Raw genomic sequence first — 23,164 nt, 5'->3', positions numbered from 1 at the left:
TTGTTGCTCCTTGATATTTGAATTGTTTCTTTCTGGCTTCTTGTAAGATTTTTTCTTTTGCTTGGAAACTCTTGAATTTTGCAATGATGTTTCTTGGTGTTTTCCTTTCTTGATCGAATGCCGCAGGTGTTCTATGAATCCTTTCAATGTCTATATTGCCCTCTTGTTGTAGGACTTCAGGGCAATTTTGCTGAATTATTTCTGTTAGTATAGAGTCCAGGTTTTTATTAATTTCTGGTTTTTCTGGAAGACCAATTATTCTCAAATTGTCTCTTCTAGACCGGTTTTCTTGGTCTGTCACTCTCTCATTGAGATATTTCATGTTTCCTTCTATTTTTTCAGTCTTTTGGCTTTGTTTTATTTGTTCTTGTTGTCTTGAGAGATCATTAGTTTCTACTTGCTCAATTCTAGCCTTTAGGGATTGATTTTCGGCCATAATCTTCTGGTAATCGGCCATAATCTTTTGGTTTTCGGCCATAATCTTCTTGTTTTCGGCCATAATCTTCTGGTATTCCTTTTCAATCTGGTCATTTCTTGTGTTCAATTTGCTTATCAGTTCATTTGGTTTCTGAGCCTCGCTTTCTAGTTGCAAGATTCTACCTTTTAAGCTGTTATTTTCTTGCCAGATCTCTTCCATTTTCCTCAAAATCTCAGATTTGAACTCTTCCATAGGTTGTGAGGAGTTTTCCTTATTTGGGGAGGGTCTGGATGGTTGTTTGTTCTCCTCCTCTGTTTGCTCGGTTGTCTGGATTTTCTCCTTTAGAAGCTGTCGAGTGTTAAAGACTTCTTTTTTTTGTTATTATTCTTTCTCTTCTGAATTTCCTGTAACTGGTTAGCCATCATTAGCCCAGCAGCTTCTCAGGTTTATCCTCGCTCTCAGTGTCTGTCTGAGATCTATTGGCTCCTGAGGACTGAGTTCTAGTTTTTTCCAAGGTCAAGCCCCCTGGTGGATTCCCTTGCTTGAACCTCTGCAGGAGGTTTCTTTACAAGTCTCAGGGAGCTACTTCCACAGTCGTATACCCGTCTGCACTGGTTCCCCACTTAGGCTTTAGTTCCTGGTTGTGTTTGCCTCTACCCACGCCTCTGCTCAGCCAGCACCCAAGCCTCTGCTCAGCCAGGCACCCACGCCTCTGCTCAGCCGGCGCTCCGCTCCCAGCTTCCGCTCCCGCGCGCGCGCGCTCAGATTTCGCGTGCGTTCTTGACTTAATGGGGTCCTAAGTCTTGCTGCTCTCAGGAACAGGTCCCGGAGCTGCTGATGACTCGATGGGTGCCCCAAACTTGCTCTATTTCTTTTTAGCTGGGTTCAGAGCTATAGGTGAGTGTGGAGGGGGTGGGGGTGGGGCGGTTGCTCAGCTCGCGCTTGAGTGAGAGCCCTTTTTAGCTTGGAAATGTCTCGATTCCACGTACCTTCCACGCTGTGCCCTGTTGTGGGGTTCCTCCGTTCGTCTGGACTTGTTTTTATGTCCCCTTGAGGAGTTTTGTGTGTTTCGGTCAGGAGAGGTTTAGAGCTGCTTCTTACTCTGCCGCCATCTTAACCCGGAAGTCCTTAATGTATTTCTGATAAGAAAGTCTTAAACCAATAATATAAGGAAAATGAATCCCATTTTCTTCATATTGTTCAACATATTTAGGTTCTTCTGAGAATTCTGCAGAGCTTAACGATTATGAGGAAGAAGATTTTGATTGGGAAATTGAACAGTCTCCTTACGAAGAATTAACCGAAAACGATCTGAATTCACAGTGCTTTTACGGGTTTGGAAACCTGCGTACAGGCGTGTTTAAGAGATTACAGGTTTGTGGTTTCCCTTTGAAGACTCTCCAGGACATCTCTCTTAGCTGGCAAATCAGTATTTCACAAACCAAGAGTCACTGCTTTATTAGCCATGGAGTTTGTTAAAAATGGGAGTTATTATTCAGTGCCTGTTGACTATTATTACCATCCTCATCATCCTCATACAAAGCTCATAATGACCAGGTGCAGTGAGGGGGCACTGTGGGGCCCAGGCGGCAGGGAGACCAGAATTCTGATCCAGGCCCAGACCCTGACGTGCTGTGTGACCCTGGGCAAGTCAGTGAACCTCTGTTTGCCTCCATTTCCTCAGCTGTGAAAAGGCCCCTAAGAGCCCCTCCTTCCTAGGTTGTTGTGAGGATCCCAAGAGGTCCTGATGGTCAAGTGCACAGTGCTTGGCCTACCCCACGGGCTCTGGTTGTCATCCCCTGCTAGGCACTTGGCCTCCGTCTGCAGGGATGGAAACAGGAACGAGGCACAGCTGAGGGGAGGCTTTTTCCTCTCCTGCTCTTGCATGAATGTGATGCTGGGTTCTTTGACGATAAATGACCCAAAGGGAGACGTTTTTCAGTCATTTTCCATTTGGGACTGGCTGTATTCTCCGTGTTGTTTGTAAGGAGCCTCCTTGGCTCCGACCAGTCTCGAGTCTTCATGCTGTTCTAACACCGCCTCGGCTCCAGGTTCTCGGTTCTTAGGAGGTTCTGTTGCCTGCGAGCACCCGAGGGAGGCCTGGCTCTCTGCCTGCCTCCTGCCAGGGCTTGTCCCTTCCTTTTTCAGAGCCTCAGTTTATTGCGTGAACTCATGTGGCATGTGTGAACATCTGAACACACTGAAACAGTGCTTTGCTGGGGAAGAAACCTCTTAACTAGGTTACTTCTACCTTGATTAGACTTTCCTTAGATAGTTAAATAAGGGATTAGTGATTTCTAGACATGCTGCTGATATAATTCAGGAATACTTTCTGTCACTTCAGTCTCCTTCCCTGATACCAGGCTAATACGGGATTTATTAGTCTGTGTTCATATTAAAATATGTTCATTAAAAAGTAAATCTATTAGGGGCAGCGAGGTGGTTCAGTGGAGAGAGAGCCAGGACTGGAGATGGGAGGCCTTGGGTTCAAATCTGGCCTCCAATACATCTTAGCTTGTGACCCTGGCCAAGTCACTTAACTGCAGTTGCCTAGCCCTTACTACTCCCACCTTGGAACCAATATTTGGTATTGATTCTGAGGCAGAAGGGAAGGGATTAAAAATAAAAAGAAGCAAAGAAAAGAAAATATGCTAATAGAATCTTAGTTTAAATTTTTTTCTTCATATAAAAAAGACTTAATGAGCAGTCAAATAAAACCACCTGTTTAACTCTCAAAAGGGGTTTCCTTCAAGGTATGGGGTATACTAGATAGGAGATCTCTTTGGTCTTTTCCAGTTTTGAGATTCTGTAAAATTATTCTTTTTTCCTTTTGCATTTTAACACATGTTATGCTCATGAACCTTAAGAAATTAGCTAGAACTTCCCACAAATGCATGCAAACTGAGATGTCAGATGTTCAAGTCTGGCATAAAGCTGTATTTTATGGACACTGATCTAGAAATTTCCCCTCAAACTTGCATAGTTGGTTTTATATGCAGAGTTCCTGTGTAATTTTATGTACTATATTTATGATAATCATTCTGTGTGATTAAAACAGATTTATAGCTTTAGACTAAAAATATGACCCTTTTAATAATTCATGCCAGTAATGCAGTTAGAAGAAATTGAAATAATTGCTGCATGAATAATAGCTTTGAGGAAATTACAACTAATTTTAAATTGTAGATTTAAAGTCAACTTTAACCTGCTTTAAAATACTGCTTTCACATTTAAAATGAGGAGCTAGGGTGGGTCTTTGGACAAGATAAATTCCTTAGTTATTTTGACTACTGAGGCAAACCTGGGTTTTAATCCCACCTCTAGGGCTTATTATCCACTGTGACTTTGAACCTGTCATTTAAGGTTCCTGCCCTTTGGGTTGTAGGCTTGCCTTTGGAGGAGGGGGATGACCCATGGAAGGTCACCTGGGTCTCCCTTGAGTCTGTTCTTTTCTCTCCACTTCCTTCTTTGAGAATGGAAATACCAGGGAAAAGACCATCCACAGTTAAATGAGCAGATACTTGTCTGTGTGTCTGTTTGCACTTGGTGCTGAGGGTCACTGCGTTGGAAGGTTTTGGTTCTTTTTCAGAAATCCTCTTCCTGCACTTTCAACCCATATTTAACAGCAAGGCTGTGGATAAAAACAGACCAAAAGCCAACCAAAAAAGCAGTCAGGAGGGGTTTCCCCCCAAAGTCTCCAGAGCCACATTTGCCTGTCTGGCCTGTAGCCCCGGCTGGTGTGGATCCTCGTTGGGGCAAAGTGCTGCCAGCTTCTGTGGGGGGAGCCCTCTGGGGTTGGCCGTACATTGTGGGCCTCGTTGGACTCCCCCCAGAGCCTGGTCACTGCAGGCCAGGGAGCACCGGCAGTGAAGGCCCCACGGTGGGGCCTCGGGGATGTGGCACGAGTGTTCTGCTGTAAGCTCTGGCGGGGAGGCTTCTGTCACCTGTTGCTCAGCGCTGTGTCATTAGGATTTTGCGTTTTCATAACTGAGCAGCCTCTCGTGGCATCTCTGCCCCAGGGAGCTGGAACCCGCAATAACTGCAGGGTTGCCCCGGCTCCTTCTGGCCAACAGCAGGCACCCTGGTCCCTGCGGGCAAGCCACCGGCCGTGGGGGCTCCACGGATGACCCTGCGAGCTCGGGAGGAGGCCAGATAAACTGGCAGGTAGCGTCTGAGGTCGCCTTTGAACCCAGGACATCCCGTCTCCTGGCTGGCTCCTTCTCCTCTGAGGCACCCAGCGGCTCCCTCCCTCGCCTCGGCTCCCGTCCCCGTGGGTGCTGGCAGCAGCTTCTGACAGGCTAGAAGGCCTCGGCTGGACGCCTGGTCTGCGTGTTCTGTCTTAAGGTGACGCGTGTGATTCAGTGACGTGGTTCACCCTCTTCTGTTTTTGACTGACCGCCTCTAGGATGAAATGAGTGACGTGGTGGACATCCGAGATCCCGACTCCACGCCCCCGGCCGAGCGCCGACGCCAGCGGCTGGCCGCCGAAGAGCTCAAGTTTGACCCTGACCATTACTTGTAAGTACGGCGCGAGAGACCAGCAAGCTGCTGCGCAGGCAGAGCCTCTTCTTGTTTGGGGGGCACAGCCGGGCCTTCTCTTAGCTGAGCTGGCTCCGACCTCCCCTCGAAGGGCGGCCCCTCCAGGAACGACACAGGGGTCCATTTAGACGTCAAATGCTGCTTTTAGCGGATGCTTCAGGCTCTCTTTGTCAGGGTAAAATAGAGTATCCAGCCTAGTCATTTACTTGGTTTAAAAATCCAAAGCTGTGAGCAAATGCGTCTCTGTGAATTTTCCTAAGTATAGCTCCACTTTTTACCTACTTGGCATTTTTTAGCAAGAGTCCAGGCTCAGCCAATACTTTCATGTGCTAAATTGTGTCTTCAACTTATGAATAATTCTTCACCAAGAAAGTATAACTAGAATGCTAATAGAGAGATTTAAATACACCCCCCCCCACCTCTGTTTTCTTTCCTCTGTTACCTGTCCTTGGCCTCTAACATTCCAATTTTGCATTTTCTTAGTCTTCTCCTCAAGACCTAGTAGAGGTCCGAGCTGTGTTCTGAGAGCTGCTGAGGCCTGGGGAGCCGGGCGTGAGTCCCTCCTCTGCTGCCGCCCCCCCCCAGTCACTCGCCTCTCCATTCAGAGACGATGCCCAGCAAACTTGGCAAACTTGCTCTCAGTGGGGAGTCTTTTTTCACATTGACTCCGGGACTGTTCTGTGTTTCTGTCCAGCATCACAAAATGTTTTAGGAACCTCCATTGTTCTAAACCTTTTGTAAGAACAGGCTTTGCTATGTGTAGTTAAATGTGTGATTCCCTCGGGGGATAGACAACTTTGTGTGTTTGTTTTTATTTGAACTTAACTGGGATTATTCAAACATTTACAGATTTTAATAGTGCCATGTGCCAATGACGAATATATTTTTAAAAACTTTTTTATTCTTACTTTGCCATTTTGACTGAGTCATTTCCTTGCAAAGGCTTTTCCAGATTATTTTCCAAACATAAGCTCTCATTCCTGGCAAATTTGTCTTTTTCTGGGAAACAGATTTTTGACAACTGGGATCTGCTGTTAAAATGAGAGGAAGCAGTAACATTTTTTCCCCCCTAATTCCTTCTTATGTATGATCTGAGTGCTTGCTGTTCCTCTGGTAATTAATATTTTATCTCCTGTCAGAGTATAATGCTAATTGGAATAAAGTATATCTTGTGTGCAAATGTCATGTACTATATGATACAGCGATAAGTAGCAAGACATTGGGACATTATACGGGGTCCTCAGAACAGGATATCTTTGGATATCTTTTATATTTTAGAGGACATCTGAGCTTCTGTCCCATTTATGTTGCCATTTCTAATTATGTTTATCTCACCAATGGGTGGTTTTAAAGGTCTGCTGAAGAGCAGTTTGAAGAAGCCCATTTAAATTCATGCTGAATATTTAAAATGGAATCTCCATTGTCAGCAAATTTCCAGACTAGGTTGAGGACTTCAGGAAGGTTTGAGAAGGAGGAAGCTTAATTAGAACAAAGGCCTAGCTTTTATAAAAGGGAACAAAAAATAGCTGCTTGGACTAAGACTGTTAAGAAATTTGGTTTTATAGTTAGAAGCATAGTATAAAAATTGTATTTTTCTCTACCTTTTTTCCTTTACTTTTCCCCAGAAGTTCATTAGTTTTTTCTGTTTATTTTCTTTTGATTTATGATCTTTTCTGTTTATTAACAAATAATACCTCTTTTTATCATAACCTCTGAAAAAGATATTTTAAATTAAGACTCAAAATTAGGGAAAATGGAAGAATGGAAGCTGTGTAGTCTTGGGCCATTTGATGTTTTGCAACGTTAGACATTTTACATCTTAACCATTTTATGGATTGTTATAGATGATTGTATGTTAGCTGCTAAATCAAATGTATACTTGTTGACTATGTGGATGAGAATTACATGCTCCTCTTATTTGGATAGGAGACTAGCCTAACTTCTTGAGCATATAGATTGAGACTTTTCATTCTCAACTGGTATGTGACCTCAAGAAAAAGAATTCTTTAGAAAAAACTTGACTTGGGGAAATGGTTATATGTACAGTTAAATCCCCACTAGAAGGCTGAATTATGTAATTTCCTTTTTTTATAAGCCCTTACTTTCTGTCTTAGAATCAATACTGTGTAATGGGGCAATGGGGGTTCAGTGACTTGCCTAGAGTAACACAGCTAGGAAGTGTCTGAGGTCAGATTTGAACCTAGGACCTCCTGTATATAGGCCTGACCTTCTATCCACTGAGCCACTCAGCTGCCCCTATAATTTCCTTTTTAAAGAATTGTAATAATATTGTTGCCCTTCAATAAAAAAAAGTTCCAGTTCTGCTCATTTCCCCCAGAATCAGTTCTATTACCCAGGGTTCCCCAAAATCATTGATTCTTTTCATTTCTTATAGGCAGTCACATGCTTGTTCAGCCATGCCTCATTTGTTGCAAAAATGGTTATTGGGGTTAATATAAATTCACTTTAATCTCCTACCTTATTACTACATCTGCTTCTGAATTATTATGTAGGCATACCTTGCCTAGAGTCATTCATTAGTTCTATGAAATGTAATGTTAGAAGCAACAATACAATAGCTAGTTCAGTAAAAACATTGTTATAAGTGAAAGATAAGTTCTGGTGGGGGGAAGAAGCAAAATTGATTATAAAAACACATCTGTATTGGGTATACACAGACAGACAGACACACATACACACACAGACACAGGCACACACACACACACACACACACACACACACACGATGTGTTTAAAGGGTCTTTATAAAAGTTTTAGACTCCATTTTCCTAAATCAAACTCTTCCCCCTATCTTTGCTATTTTCTGCAAAGAGTCGCTGAAATCACCCAGAAAAGAGAAGGGAAGAACTGACTGTTTGGAAATGTAATCTTCTTTTGGCTTAAAGAAAAGTAAGACCTGATTCTTCAGTCTGGGGGAGGCACAGAGACTGGGGATCGGGCATTCAGGGCCAAGGTGGGGTGGAGATAAACCAAAGTAGCATCAGAGAGAGGAAGAGGCATGTAGAGGAATCCTTTTATCAGGGGACATTTCAGAGATTCCCAACAGTTTTAAAATAAGAATTTATTATGTGATTTATGTGTTTAATGATGACCCCAAAACACTATGATAGGATTTCATCATATTGCTGTGAAGAAATTTGCTAAGGATATTTTTGTAAAAATCATCAATTAAGGAAGTAGAGTTTGGGTTACTCTTAAAAACAAAGCTTGTATGTTCAGAATTTTGATCAGAATCATCAAAGAAAATTTGAAATATGTTCAGTATATTATTCCTCCAAGGAAAGAAAGTGAATGAATTTGAAAAAATTAAGGGATTTGAGCTTAATTGATTAGATTTTTAACTGTGAATTTTATTGGGTAAAATCTTGTCAGAAAATGTGTTCTTAGAGTGGGATAGATGAACTTACAACATGCTGGTAATTTTCTAAAATAAATTTAGTCTTTATCTGAAAGTTTCCTGGCAGTTGAATACTATCAGGTATATGTCTTAATTATATTTTATGCAAAATGCCAATAGAGTCTTTTGGTATTAGCGTTTTTAGTATTTTCCATTCCATTCCCTTCTTTTTGACATTTTTTTTTGTAGAAATAGTGGTTTCTATTTTATAAGCCTGAATACTGCTGATGTTGCATTTCCAAAGTCATCTTGAATGTCATTGATTTAAGTGTTTGAACAGTTGTAAAAGTACTTTTAAAGAAAGTTCAAAGTCATTGCAAATACTGCACATAATCAACCTAACCAAGTTGTTGCGTATTTGGTCTTGTGATGGTCAATATTGATATTAATATTACAAATAAAAGGTAATTGTTAACATTTAGACCATGTTTTAAGATTTGCAAAGAACTTTAATATCTCATTTTATTCGATCTTTACTACAACCCTATGAGTTAGATGCCCCATTTTACAGTGGAAGAAACTGGGCAGACAAAGATTTAGGTGACTTACCTATTCACACTACTAGAAAATATCTGAGGCTGGATTCAAACTTGGGTCTTCCTAACTCCGAGGCTGGTAGTCTTGAATAAAACTCAAATTTTAAAAGGCTTTAGGACTTCATTCACATGCCTTGAATTTTTCTTTCAACCTTTCTTTTCCCAACTCCCCCCATTTAAAAAAATGGCTTATTTAGCCAGGCTCTCTACTTAGTCTTGCTTTTCAATTTGGACTACAAGTAGAGGCCAGTAAAATAACTTTAGGATGGACATGAAGCTACTATGGCAATTCCCCAAATACTGTATTTTTTCTCTAGCATAGTTTTATGCTTTCTTTGAAGCAATAAATAAGACTTTAAGTTGAATGATTAATGAGAATGGGAAAGAAATTTTCCCCTCCAGGGAATGTTGTATTCCTGTAGTTTCTCCTGATGCTGTGGTGCCTTCCACCAAGGAGTTAAAAAAAAAAAAGGAAACACAAGTCTTAGAAGTGTCCTCTGAGTCTGGGGCAGGAAGAAGCAAGGACAGGGAGTGAAAAACGACACCGTGGAAGAACCGGCCCAGCTGGGGAGAGATGGCTGGAACTTCCCCTTTCTCCCTTTTGTCTGCCTGTGTGTTAGCAGTGATGGTAACTAAAATTAATGTGCCGAGCCCCTCCTCAGCCCAGCACCTTCATTGTATTAAGCGCTGCTGGAGACTTCCCAGAAAATAAGGAAAATCATCCATCCTAGATGCTGTCTGTCTGTCTGTCTATCTGTGGAGATTCTAGGGACTGCTTGTGGCTTTGTGGGGATTTCTTTTCCTTTTTTTTGCTAATTTGATTTAAAAACCTTCTTGTTTATAATGGCCTTTGCAAAACCTGATGTGTGGTGCAATGTCAGATGTTTGTGTGCTGCCGCACAGCTCCACTGTGGAATACCATTGATAGAAACGTGTGTGTGTGTGTGTGTGGGGGGGGGGTGATGCTTTTATTTTTGGAAGATATTAGACTTGTGGATGGCCTCTTTCGTAATGTGTGCTCTTCTTTAATTACTTGGTAATTAGCAACAAGGAAAAGTTAAATATAATTAGAAATTACTAGGAGAGTATATTGGACATCACCCTTTCTTCCAGGATTATTCTTGTTGTTCAGTGGTTTTCAATAGTGAATGACTTAATGCCCTCGTTTTTTCTTGGTAAGGATACTGGAGTGGTTTGCCATTTCCTTTTCCAGTTCATTGGCAGATGGGGAAATGTCAACAAAGAGTGAAGTGACTTACCCAGGGTCACAGCGTTGAGGCCAGATTTGAAGACAGGATGATGAGTCTTCCTGACTCCAGGCCCAGCACTCTCCATTGAGCCACCTGGCTGCCCTATTTCTTCTAGGATATATGTGTTTGATTTAAAGTGATTAAAGTGATAAAGAAAGATTAAAAATAAAGAATACGTGACTGTTCTTTGTAACAGGTGCTGCTCTTCTTTTTCTAGGGCAGACTATTTTGAAGATGTGACTATTCGACAGATTTTGAAGTATAGGCCCTGGTGGACGATAGCCTTTTCAAAAATGATGGACTCGTTAGGAAAGAGTCCGGAGCAGATTAATGAAGAAGCATTTCAGGGTAAGCTCACAATGACCTTCCTTTTGCTCTTTGTGCTCTGACCACGTGAGCTGACCAGTTTGGGGGTGTTTCTCAGCCTCTCCTAACTTTCTGACTAAAGGCACCCCTGGCACTGCCCTGTAGTGCAGAGCTTCCGTTTTCATTTCTCCTTCTAGTCTCCTTCCAGTCTCTTCGTGGCCTCAGAGGGGTTCAGGGCTTTCCAGAGCTGTGCCAAAGGAGTACAGACTGTGGGAGGCCGACCCTTCAGAGTGGGAGAGGCTTCCAGGACGGACCTCACGTATAGGCTAAGCTAAATCGGGAGGAGCGACTCTCCGGAAATGTGGCGATGAATCCTTTGTCCGCCGCAGCTTCCCCTGACCGTGTGTGAAGTGACATGAAGGATCACTGTTTGGGCTTGTGCAGAGGACTCGGACACTAAAAGGACTGATTTCATGAAATACTCTCTATTTATGAGAGTGTTCATCCAGTTTCCCACGGTGGCCATTCCAGGTTGTCGGTTCATCGGTCCCCTGCAGCAGCCTCCACCCTTCTCTCACAGTGGAGGAGGGAATCTTCTCGGCCTCCTACTGTACACAGAAAACAGATGCCATCTTTGTCAACCTGTGGCTTCTCTACTCCGCATTTCCCAGACTTTCTCTCCTCTCGTTCCTCACAGACACTCCGGCGACCCTTCTCGGCCAGAACCACAGCTGTGCTTGTGCCGCTGAGGGTGGCCCCTACCTTCAACAGCGCCTCTCATTCTCCTCCGTTTTCAGCCTCTCTTTCTCCCTGCTTCCCTGCAGGCATGTCGAGGCCTCTCCTCACTTCATATGGCCGTTGGCTCACATGAGAGGGAGCCCCTTTCAGGGGCAGCCTCTGTGCCACGACCTTCAAGCCTCTTCTTCCAGACAGCTTGGAATGTAACTGCAGCCCCCAGCCCAAATGCCTCCCCAGCATCCCCGGCTATCATTTTCCAAGATATATTTTTATCAATGCCGTTTGTTTTTAACATCGCCATGGTTTCTTTGCATTTTTCGTATTATTTAGGACCTGAAACATTCCTTCATATAGTTGTGAAGAATTTGCAGGTCTTTTTTGTCTGGGCACATCCTTTGATTATTTGTCTCTTTGGGAATAGCTTTGTTAAACTCTTGCCTTCTATCTTAGAATTGATATTAAGGCTCGATCTAAGGCAGAAGAGCCATAAGGGCTCTGCCATGGGGGTTCAGTGACTTGCCTAGGGTCACCCAGCTAGGAAGTTTGCTTTCTTCAAGGCCCAAATCAGCTACCACAGAAAGATTTTCCTTAATAGCTCTGTACTTTTTTCACCCCTAAGAATTAAAATAATCCTTAATCTTTTTTAAGCTACGAAGAATATATTCTTGTGTAAGGTATAGACCTGATATGTATATTAGGTTATTTTTTAAAAACAATTTTTTTAATGAACAAAAATAGATTTTTTTTCTTTTGCCTACTCCCTTTTATTCAGGGTCCCCCCCCCCCAGGGCTATTATGTGTAGTCAAGCAAAAGAAATCTCTAGATTGTTCACATCTAAAACGTTTTTCATTCTGCAACCTGAGTCTTTTTTTAATTATATTTTTATTTTTATTTTGAATATTTTCCCATAGTTAACATGTTTCATGTTCTTTCCCTCTGCCCAAATCCCCCTAACCCCCCCTTAACCAACGCACAATTCCACTGGGTTTTAAGATTAAGATTAAGACCTAATTCCATATTATTGATAGTTGGACTAGAGTTATTGTTTAGCGTCTATGTCCCCAATAATATCCCCATCAACCAATGTGTTCAAGCAGTTGTTTTTCTTCTGTGTTTCTACTCCCACAGTTTTTCTTCTGAATATGGCTAGTTTTCTTTCTCATAAGTCCCTCAGCCTTGCTCAGGATCCTTGCATTGCTGCTAGTAGAGAAGTCCGTTACATTCTATTTTACCACAGTGTATCAGTCTCTGTGTACAATGTTCTCCTGGTTCTGCTCCTTTCACTCTGCATCACTTCCTGGAGGTCTTTCCACTTCACATGGAATTCCTCCAGTTTATTATTCCTTTGAGCATAATAGTATTCCATCACCATCATATACCACAATTTGTTCAGCCATTCCCCATTTGAAGGACATACCCTCATTTTCCAATTTTTTCTACCACAAAGAGTGTGGCTATAAATATTTTTGTACGAGTCTCTCCTTATTTTCTCTTTGGGGTATAAACCAAGCAGTGCTATGGCTGGATCAAAAGGCAGGTAGTCTTTTAAAGCTCTTTGGGCATAGTTCCAAATTGCCATCCAGAATGGTCAAATCAGTTCACAACTCCACCAGCAATGCATTAATGTCCCAATTTTGCCACATCCCCTCCAAAATTCATTGCTCTCTCCTTCTATCATTTTAGCCAATCTGCTAGGTGTGAGGTGATACCTCAGAGTTGTTTTGATTTGCATTTCTCTAATTATTAGAGATTTAGAACATTTCTCATATGCTTATTGATACTTTTGGTTTCTTTATCTGAGAATTGCCTTTTCATGTCCCTTGCCCATTTATCTATTGGGGGATTGCTTGATTTTTTTGTACAATTGATTTAGCTCCTTGTATATTTGAATAATTGGACCTTTTTCTGAGTCTTTTGTTATAAAGATTTTTTCCCAATTTGTTGCTTCCCTTCTAATTTTGGTAGCATTGGTTTTGTCTATACAAAACATAACATAGTCAAAATTATTTATTTTACATTTTGTAATTTTTTCTAGCTTTTGCTTGGCTTTAAAATCTTTCCTTTCCCAGAGATCTGGCAAGTATACTATTTTGTGCTCACCTAATTTACTTATAGTTTCCTTCTTTATATTCAAGTCATTCACCCATTCTGAGTTTATCTTGGCATAGGGTGTGAGATATTGATCTAGACCCAATCTCTCCCATATTGTTTTCCAATTTTCCCAGCAGTGTTTGTCAAATACTGGGTTTTTGTCCCAAAAGCTGCGTTCTTTGGGTTTATCGTAGACTGTCTTGCTGAGGTCGCCTACTCCTAGTCTATTCCATTGATCCTCCCTTCTGACTTAGCCAGTACCATATCGTTTTGATGACTGCTGCTTTATAGTATAGTTTAATATTTGGTACTGGTAGGCCACCTTCCTTCATATTTTTTTCATTATTTCCCTTGATATTCTTGGTCTTTTGTTCTTCCAAATGAACTTTGTTATAGTTTTTTCTAATTAAGTAAAAAAGTTTTTTGGTAGTTTGATAGGTATAGCACTAAATAAGTAAATTAATTTGGGTAGAATGGTCATTTTTACTATGTTAGCTCGTCCTACCCATGAGCACTCAATGTTTTTCCAATTGTTTAGATCTAGTTTTAATTGTGGAAAGTGTTTTGTACTTGTGTTTGTATAGTTCCTGTATTTGTCTTGGCAGATAGATTCCCAAGTATTTTATATTGTCTAGGGTGATTTTAAATGGAATTTCTCTTTCTTGCTCTTGCTGCTGCAATATGTTGGAAATATATAGGGATGCTGATGATTTATGTGCATTTATTTTGTATCCTGCAACTTTGCTAAAGATGTTGATTATTTCCACTAACTTTTTAGTGCAACCTGAATCTTATCATTCCTTTGTTAGGAGGTGAGGTCTTATCACTGGTCTTCTGGAATCAAGGTTGAACAGTATATGAATCAGAATTCTTACAGCTTTCAAAGTTGTTTGTTTTAGAGTGCTTATTGTGATCATATAAATTGATTTTCTGGTATGCTCACTTTACTCTGCATTAGTTCATACAGTTATTCCCCATTTTCTCTGAAACTATCCCTTATGTCATTTCTTATGACACATTTTATTTCTGTGGCATTATTTGTTTACTCATTCCCTTTTAGTTTCCAGTTCTCTGCTAATACAAAAAAAAATGCTATAAATTTCTTTTGTACATAAGGCCCTTTTCTTTTTCATTGGACTTCTTTGGGGTAAAGGTCTCTGGTTTGTGATATTAGATTAGTCCAATTCTTAGTGCTGTCATTTTTTCCAAATCATTTCATATTTGCTTCTCTGTGTACACATTGTATCTCTCCATTACATTGTTAGCTCCTTGAGGCCAAGGACTTTGATTTTTGTTTTCATATCCCAGGGGCTTAGGATAGTGTCATGCACATAGCAGACATTAAGAAAGTGTTTGTTACATTGAATTGAATGAAAGAGAAACTTTTCAGCCATTTGTTTTTTCTCGGAAAATACTTTTTAAAATGTCATTTGATTTTTAAGGTTCACTTGTTAATAAGTTCAAAGAAATTAGTATCTTAGTATGTTGAGTTGTTCATCTCTTTGGGGTTCTGAATGTCTCATTGTTGGAAGGAAAGTTGAGTAGTAGAAAACAGAAAAATAGCCTCTTTCCATCCCTCTTTCTGTTAAATGAATGAACATGTTAGTTTGAAATCTGTCAGAGGTGATTTTTATGAGGCATCAGACAAGAGTTTGTTGGTGCATCTGCAAGTTATAAACACCAGGTGGACCACCTGTCCAACTTATTATCAAAGACAACAGCAGGGGGGTTCCATGAGACATCAGTAGTTGCCATATCATAATTTAAAAACTAAATCTAATCTGTAAAGTGTCTTTTTCTTAAACTAATCCCTTTGCAATATTCTTTAAAATATTCAGCTTGTGTTATTTTAGAAATGTAACCTGAAAAGAATTTAGGATTCATGCCCAAAAAGAAATCCTGCCCTTTAGGTTTTCAGTGCATTAATGTACTCTACCTCATTGCCCTAAACATTGAAGTATGTAATGAGGTTCCAAAGCCACAAGAGGGGAAAGGAAGACCATGTGGTTTTGTTGGAGTTTGTGTGATTTCAAAGAAATTATGCTTTAGAAAGTTTAGAGTTGCGCTCATTTAGTAATCAAAGCACATTTATAATGACTGCTTGGTAAAAATTCATACATTTATTTCACCATATTCTAGAATCTACATTTCGCTTGATTTGGTAAATGACATTTTCCAACAATTGAATAAATTTTATATAGGTTTAATAGACATAATAAGCCAGCTGTAAAGTAAAAGGCTAAAATAAAAGCCAGTTAGACCTGCTTAGCAGCATGTTATGACATATCTAGAAAAATTTTGAATCTTAACAGTTGTGTAGCAGTTCTTAATGCTATAACTATCAGATTAAAGAGGTAGTGTGGGGATAGCTGAGTGGCTCAGTGGATTGAGAGTCAGACCCAGAGATGGGAGGTCCTGGGTTCAAAGCTGGTCTCAGACACTTCCTAGCTATGTGACCCTGGGCAAATCATTTAACCCTCATTCCCTAGCCTTAACTGCTCTTCTGCCTTAGAACCAATACACAGTATTGATTCTAAAACGGAAAGTAAGAGTTTAAAAAAAGAGACAGTGTGCAAAAAACATTGCAATCTCCTTTTTGTAAGTTTGAGCTCTGGTTACCCAAAATTCATGAGAAACCATCTTCTTTTTTTTTTTTTAAACCCTTGTACTTCGGTGTATTGTCTCATAGGTGGAAGATTGGTAAGGGTGGGCAATGGGGGTCAAGTGACTTGCCCAGGGTCACACAGCTGGGAAGTGGCTGAGGCCGGGTTTGAACCCAGGACTTCCTGTCTCTAGGCCTGACTCTCACTCCACTGAGCTACCCAGCTGCCCCAAAACCATCTTCTTTTATTTAAATTCTTAATTTTTCTCTGATAGGATGTTACAAAGATAACACTCTATATATGATATCATTAAAGATCTGATTTCACTCCTGATCTGTGATCTTTTATGTATTCTCTATCTCCTGGCTATTGTACCTACTAAAGCTTATGCTGTAAGAACAATAGGATGATATTTTGTGTCTTATTCAGTGTAATTATTAGTGAACAAGCAGGGTTTCCTAAATATTCTTTTTAAAATTTTGGATTCCAAATTCTCTCCCTCCCTGCAGCCTCTCCCCCTCCCACTGAGAAGGCAAGGGATAGGATAAGCTTTATGCATGTGAAGTCATGCAGAACAGATTTCTGTATTAGCCATGTTGAAAACAAAACAGCTAAAGGATAAAGTGATCCTCTGTTTGGATCTGCACTCAGTTCAGCCTTTCTCCCTGGATAGCATTTGAATCATGAATCCTTCAGAATTGTTTTGGACCATTGTACTGATCTGAGTAGCGAAGACTTTCAGAGTTGATCATTATTACAATATTACACTTTCTGTATGTATACAATGTGCTTTGGTTCTGTTCACTTCACTGTGTATCTGTTCATGTAAGTCTTCCCCCATCTTTCTGAAACCATCCTACCCATTGTTAAAAACAAATGGACACACACACACACACACACACACACACACACACACACACACCCCTCTCTGTGTGAGTGCTCCTGGCAGAAGGGCTGTGCCTCTCCCCACCTGACAGGCTCTGCTGGACTGAGCTGCCCAGGCAGGGAACCTCTGAGAAGTCGTGTGTGTTGTCAGCTTCTCTAGTTCCTCAAACTTGGGGTTGGTTTGAATGTTGATATGGGCTATTGGTGCGCTGATTGGATAACGTTAGGAGTCTGACCTGCGTGACTATCTTCCCCTTCCCAATGGCTTTAGATATATTCACCACTCAGGAAAGTCACTTCAATCTTTGACTTGGTATCAAACAACTGTATTTAATTCTGGCTTAACAGGGTTAGGAACAAGGGAAAGGATGGAGGATTGGGGGATGCTATTGCTAATTATCTAAGGAGATGATCAAAACTATAGAGGTTGTTGGATCAGGTAGAGGCCAGAGATTCTTCACCCTCTCACTAACTCTGGCTTGACTTGGCTGGAGCCAAGCTGAAGAATAGGGAAGGCTGCTGATGATCTTTTTGAATGGCAGTAATACTGCTCTCTCAGCTCTATTGATGGTTGATATAATAGTCTCTAGGTCTCTCAGGCAAGGCAGTTGAATTGCAGATATAGGGCCTACCCTCCCTCTTGACCTCCCACCTCCCAAGATTGCTCCAGAATGAGCTGCCTTGTGCTGTGCATGATGGGTATTTAGAGGGTTGGCTCCAACTGACTTTTGCCCTGGCTCATGGCACCTGGGTACATTCTGAGGTCTCCAACTGATGATCTTGTCACTCAAAGTGGTGTCCATCTTGCCTCAGAAATCTATCATAACACCATTACTTCTTAGTGCAAGAGTAATCCATCACAGTCACATCCCTCACAGTATGTTCAGCTGTTCCCCAATTGTTGGACATCCCCTTAATTTCCAATTCTTTGCCATTACAAGAAGAGCTGCTATAAATGTTTTTTGTTCATATAGGTCTTCCTTTTTCATTGATCTTTTTGGGGTATAGATTTACAGTTTTATAGCTCTTTGGACATAGTTCTTAATTGTTCCCCAATTCTTGGATCAGTTCACAACTCCACCAATAGGGCATTCCTGTCCCAATTTGCCCACATTCCCTCTAGGAGTTGTCATTTTATTTTATTTTATTTTTTTAGATTATATTTTTATTTTTATTTTGAATATTTTCCCATAGTTACATATTTCATGTTCTTTCTCTCTCCCCAAACCCTGCTAATCCCCCTTAGTCAATGCACAATTCCACTGGGTTTTACATGTATCATTGAGAAAGACCTAATTCCATATTATTGATAGTTGGACTAGAGTTCTTCATCCCCAATAGTATCCCCATCAGCCCATGTGTTCAAGCAGTTGTTTTTCCTGTGTTTCCCCTCCCACAGTTCTTCTTCTGAATGTGGCTAGTTTTCTTTCTCATAAGCCCCTCAGCCTTGCTCTGGATCCTTGCATTGCTGCTAGTAGAGAAGTCTGTTACATTCTATTTTACCACAGTGTATCAATCTCTGTGTACAATGTTCTCCTGGTTCTGCTCCTTTCACTCTGCATCAATTCCTGGAGGTCTTTTCAGTTCACATGGAATTCCAAGGAGTTGTCACTTTAAAAGCAGGTTATTTGTAGGCAAGGTGGAAGGTCCTGAGATAGATTGTAGAACAGTGATGCTCCCAAATCTCTCCAGGGTTCCATAGCAGAATTGAGGAAGAAGTATGTGTGTATACTCTTTTTATGTAAAATGATAGTTTTTATCTTTCCATATCTAGAGACTTTATATAGTCTCAAATAATAGGATTTTTCATAAATTCTTTTTAAGACAAACATTTGAGGCATAGGAAGTATAACTTTTTAAATATTGTGTACATTTTTTGATCTAATAAAAATAGGAAAACTCAAAAAAAAAATTGTGTGTAATAGATACTCGGGTAGTCCTGACTCAATGTCTTCTGACATTGTAAAGTTCCCCATAGAGCACTTTGGTTGTCCACCTGTTATCCCTTGCTCTCACCAGGAGACCAGCTCATTTTTACTTTAACTGGGATGACACATGGGCTGAAAGAAATGAGTCTTAAAGCAAAGGATAATTCCTAAGTCAAGTTTTTTGAACCTTGCCTAAGGAAGAACAGAAATGTGGTAAAGTGGCAGGTGTCCACACTCCTTGGAGATTGTTGTTATCACTGACTTTTTCACTTCCTGAAAGGCTTCATTCTTGGGAACAGAAAGGATTTACTTTTTTCCCTGCCCTCTTCCCCCTTGTCCTTTAAAGAAGTTAACATAAGTTATAGTAACAAGAGACTTTTAGATTTTGATTGTTCCTTCAAAGGGATCTTAACCTGAATATGTAAAATTGAGTTATAGTTCTGTAAAGTGCTTTGGCCTCTCTCTTTATGAGGCTGTTATTCTAATCTTGTAGCCAATTGTGATACTGTGGCTATTATTAAAGTAATTATCTTTGAAATTATCTAGGTTTCTTCCCCCCAAGGACTTGTAAATGGATATGTCAGATGTTTTGTTGATGATCTGATTTCCGGAAGATGGCTTTACCTCATTTCTTATGTCTTTGAGTAGTTCATCTCAGTCTAAGAATCTTGGCTTATTCTTATTGTTTGTTCTAATGGCACATAAAATTTAAGTTTATAGGCATTGTACTTCCTATCAAGAATGTCCTTTTTAGCTCCTGTGAACTTAGTGTTTTTGAGATGGAATCATCAGTCAATTCTGAAAGAAAACCTGTAGTTGTAGCACTTGAGGGGAGGAGGAGGGCTCCCCATTTAAGAGTATGGGTTGGCATATTAATTGTATGTGTCTTTTGGAGAATTAATAAGTAGATGATTATCCCTGCCATATTTTTAGGAATCTGAAGGAGAGTGTAGGGTGAATTGTTTGCTATGAAGATATGATAGATTTTGGATCTCAAGGAGAGCCCTCTCCAACTTGTAATTGCTCTGGATCTCTGCTTTGCCCAGGTGAATAATTAAGTCTCCCTGTTTTATATTTTGTTTGATATTCATGATCAGACTGTCATTAGATAATAATACTTTATCATTTCGCCATGTACATAAAAGTTGTTGATTTGCAGGAGAGCTTTTAAGGTAGCATCTGCTTCTACTGAATCAAATGCTTTTTTATGGACAAGAAACAATCAACACAATATGATCTTGTAGAAAACTCCTTTCAGTTGGTTGTATGATAATAAAGAGGTAACCTGTGAAATATTGATTGTTCTTTTTTTCTTTTATCAATTTAAATACCTAGAGATAAATTTTCCCATTATTATTTTGCTTGCATCCCACAAATTTTGGTATGCTGTCTCATTGCCATCATTATCTTTAATGAATTTTTGATTGTTTCTATAATTTATTTTTTTACCTAAGTGTTCTTTAGGATTGTTATTTAGTTTCCAGTTAATTTTTTTAATTTCCAATTATTATTATTATTATTAGACATTTATTAATATTTGTTTTTAACCTGTTTACATACTTTATGCCCCTACTTTCCCCTTCACCCCCCCGCTCTCCCCCCACCCATGGCCAACGCACATTTCCACTGGTTGTAACATGTGTCCTTGTTCAGGGTCTATTTCCCATTCATGTCCGCCTCAGCCCATGCATTCAAGCAGTTGTTTTTCTTTTATGTTTCCTCTCCTGCAGTCCTTCCTCTGAATGTGGGTAGCATCTTTATCATAAATCCCTCAGAGCTGTCTTGTGTCATTGCAGTGCTGCTGGTATAGGAGCCCATTACATTTGATTTTACCGTAGTATATCAGTCTCTGTGTACAATGTTCTTTTGGCTCTGCTCCTTTCGCTCTGCATCACTTCCTAGAGGTCTCTCCAATTTGCATGGAATTCCTCCAGTTTATTATTCCTTTTAGCACAATAGTATTCCATCACCCGCATATACCACAATTTGTTCAGCCATTCCCCAATTGAAGGACATCCCCTCCTTTTCCAGTTTTTTGCCACTACAAAAAGCGCAGCTATAAATATTTTCGTACAAGTCTGTTTATCTATGATCTCTTTGGGGTACAAACCCAGCAATGGTATTAATTTCCAATTTTTAATTTTATTTTTCAAAGACCCTTTACTGAATGGTGATGATGAATCTGGGTGATGGGCAATAGAGCTGCCAAATGGCACCTATTTCTATATTGTGTGCTAGTTTAGGTTTCCTCTGAGGTCTCTTTCTGCCCGTCCCTTGATGCTAGGATGCTCCCTGCTGCAGCTTCTGACCTCTCCTGGACCTTTTCTGTCCAGTCTCCCCAGACCTCTTTCTCTGACAATCTAAGCTTCCTTGGACTAGAAAAATAACTCACTGTGACTTTTTCTTAGTTTTCCTGATGAAAATTTGGTTTGGTACATTTTCTAGGTCATAAAGGAGGTGTGCCATGCATGCTGGTCAGAAAAGCTTTCTGCCACTTTGACTCTGCCTCTGTATTAGGCCTTTTTAGGAATCACATTTGTGTTGTAGTTTCAATAGGTTAAAACCTGTTCGGTTCTTACTTTTAATAGGAATTCCCCTAACTGGTTGGCTTACAAATTGATTGCATTTTTATATAAGTATTTTGGACATAGTTTCTCATATAAATAATATTTGTAGAGATTAAACTTAAAATTTGTGAGAGGAATTGCTGTCTATTGAGACAGATTCAGGGCCAATAAGGTGGCTCAGGGGATCGAGTGCCAGGCCTGCAAATGGAATATCAGATCTGGCCTCAGCCGCATCCTTGTTAATCCTGGACAAGTCACTTCACCACATTTGCCCAGCCCTTACCACTATTGTGCCTTGGGATCAGTACTTAGTATGGCTCTAAGACAGAAGGCATGGGCTTAAAAATAAGTAAATAAATAATGACTCTGTGTGTAAGAATGCATTCTTGGAGGGAGAAGTGAAGGAACTAGACTAGTTAGACTCTAAGATCTAGAGAAAGCTTGTGTCAAAGGTCTGTATCATAGGCCAAGCTGGAAAGTCTGTAAAAGTAATAAAATTATATTTTCAAAAACATGATGGGAGGAATGACTCTCCTTTGAGAAAAGATAATTATTCCAGTTTGATTAGAGGAGGACCATTTTGAATATTTTCTCTTTTCTAGGTTTACTAAGCTGTGTGAAGAAGAAGATCTTGTTTCTTATCTTTGGGCAAAGAAAAAGAAGGGAATGATTTGGGCAATTAAATGGCTTTTTATTGATTAGGCAGTTGACATTTCTCATGAAAGGATTTCTTGAGTACTGAAACAGTCTTCCTTTTTTTATTTGTATCCCCAGCAAACAATACTCAGGGTGCTTCAATAAATACTTGTTGGTAGATGAATTGAGTGACTGAGAAAAACCATCTCATAAGGTCTTTGGTGCCAAGACCAGGAGAGTGGTAAGAAGCTGGGCAATGGAGGTTAAGTGACTTGCCCAGGGTCACACAGTTCAGAAGTGTCTGAGACCAGATGTCAGATTTGAACCCAGGACCTCCCTTCTCCAGACCTGCCTCTTGATCTTCTGAGTCACCATGCTATCCCCCTCCAACAAACTTAACATAAAAAAAAGGTGAATGTGTTGTCTTTTTCTTTTAGATATAGGAAGTAAAATCAGAGTTTGACTAAGTAATTCAAAACAATTGAAGATTAATGAGAAGATACTTGATTGTATTCTCTTTTTATATATGACCTAGAGTCAGGAAGACTTATTTTCCTGAGTTCAAATTTGGCCTCAGACACTTAATAAGTTTGACTCTAGGCAAGTCACTTGCCTCTACTTGCTTCAGTTTCCTCATCTGCCAAATGAGTTGGAGAAGGAAATGGTGAACCACACCAGGATCTCAGCCAAGAAAACCCTAGTGGGGTCACAAAGAATTGGACATAGTCAAAACAACTGAACACAAAATATAGGAAATAAGGTCCAATATAACTTTTTTTTTAACATTTATTAATATTCATTTTTAACATGGTTACATGATTCATGCTCCACCTTTCCCCTTCAACCCCCCCTCCTGCACCCTCCCCCACCCATGGCCGATGCGCATTTCCACTAGTTTTGTCATGTGTCCTTGGTCAAGACCAATTTCCAAATTGTTGGTGGTTGCATTGGTGTGGTAGTTTCGAGTCCACATCCCCAATTATGTCCACCCCGACCCATGCGTTCAAGCAGTTGTTTTTCTTATATGTTTCCTCTCCTGCAGTCCTTCCTCTGAATGTGGGTAGCGTCTTTACCATAAATCCCTCAGAATTGTCCTGGGTCATTGTATTGCTGCTGGTACAGAGGTCCATTACATTCAATTTTACCACAGTATATCAGTCTCTGTATAGAGTTCTTCTGGCTCTGCTCCTTTCGCTCTGCATCAGTTCGCCTGGAACTCCTCCAGTTTATTATTCCTTTTAGCACAATA

The 23,164-nt window shown here is 40.3% G+C and overlaps 1 protein-coding gene across 1 annotated transcript in view; it reads left to right on the top strand.

The window, feature by feature from the left end:
* The window catches only part of SHQ1 (SHQ1, H/ACA ribonucleoprotein assembly factor), a 113,948-nt gene that overhangs the window by 14,127 nt on the left and 76,657 nt on the right, over window positions 1-23,164 (top strand). The window contains 3 exon segments of the mRNA XM_044661992.1: window positions 1,632-1,792; window positions 4,824-4,936; window positions 10,378-10,508. Of these exon segments, the coding sequence (XP_044517927.1) occupies window positions 1,632-1,792; window positions 4,824-4,936; window positions 10,378-10,508 (405 nt within the window).

The sequence above is a fragment of the Gracilinanus agilis genome, chromosome 1, assembly GCF_016433145.1.
Source record: "Gracilinanus agilis isolate LMUSP501 chromosome 1, AgileGrace, whole genome shotgun sequence".
Classification (NCBI taxonomy): domain Eukaryota; kingdom Metazoa; phylum Chordata; class Mammalia; order Didelphimorphia; family Didelphidae; genus Gracilinanus; species Gracilinanus agilis.
This window is presented reverse-complemented; position numbering and strand designations above follow the sequence as displayed.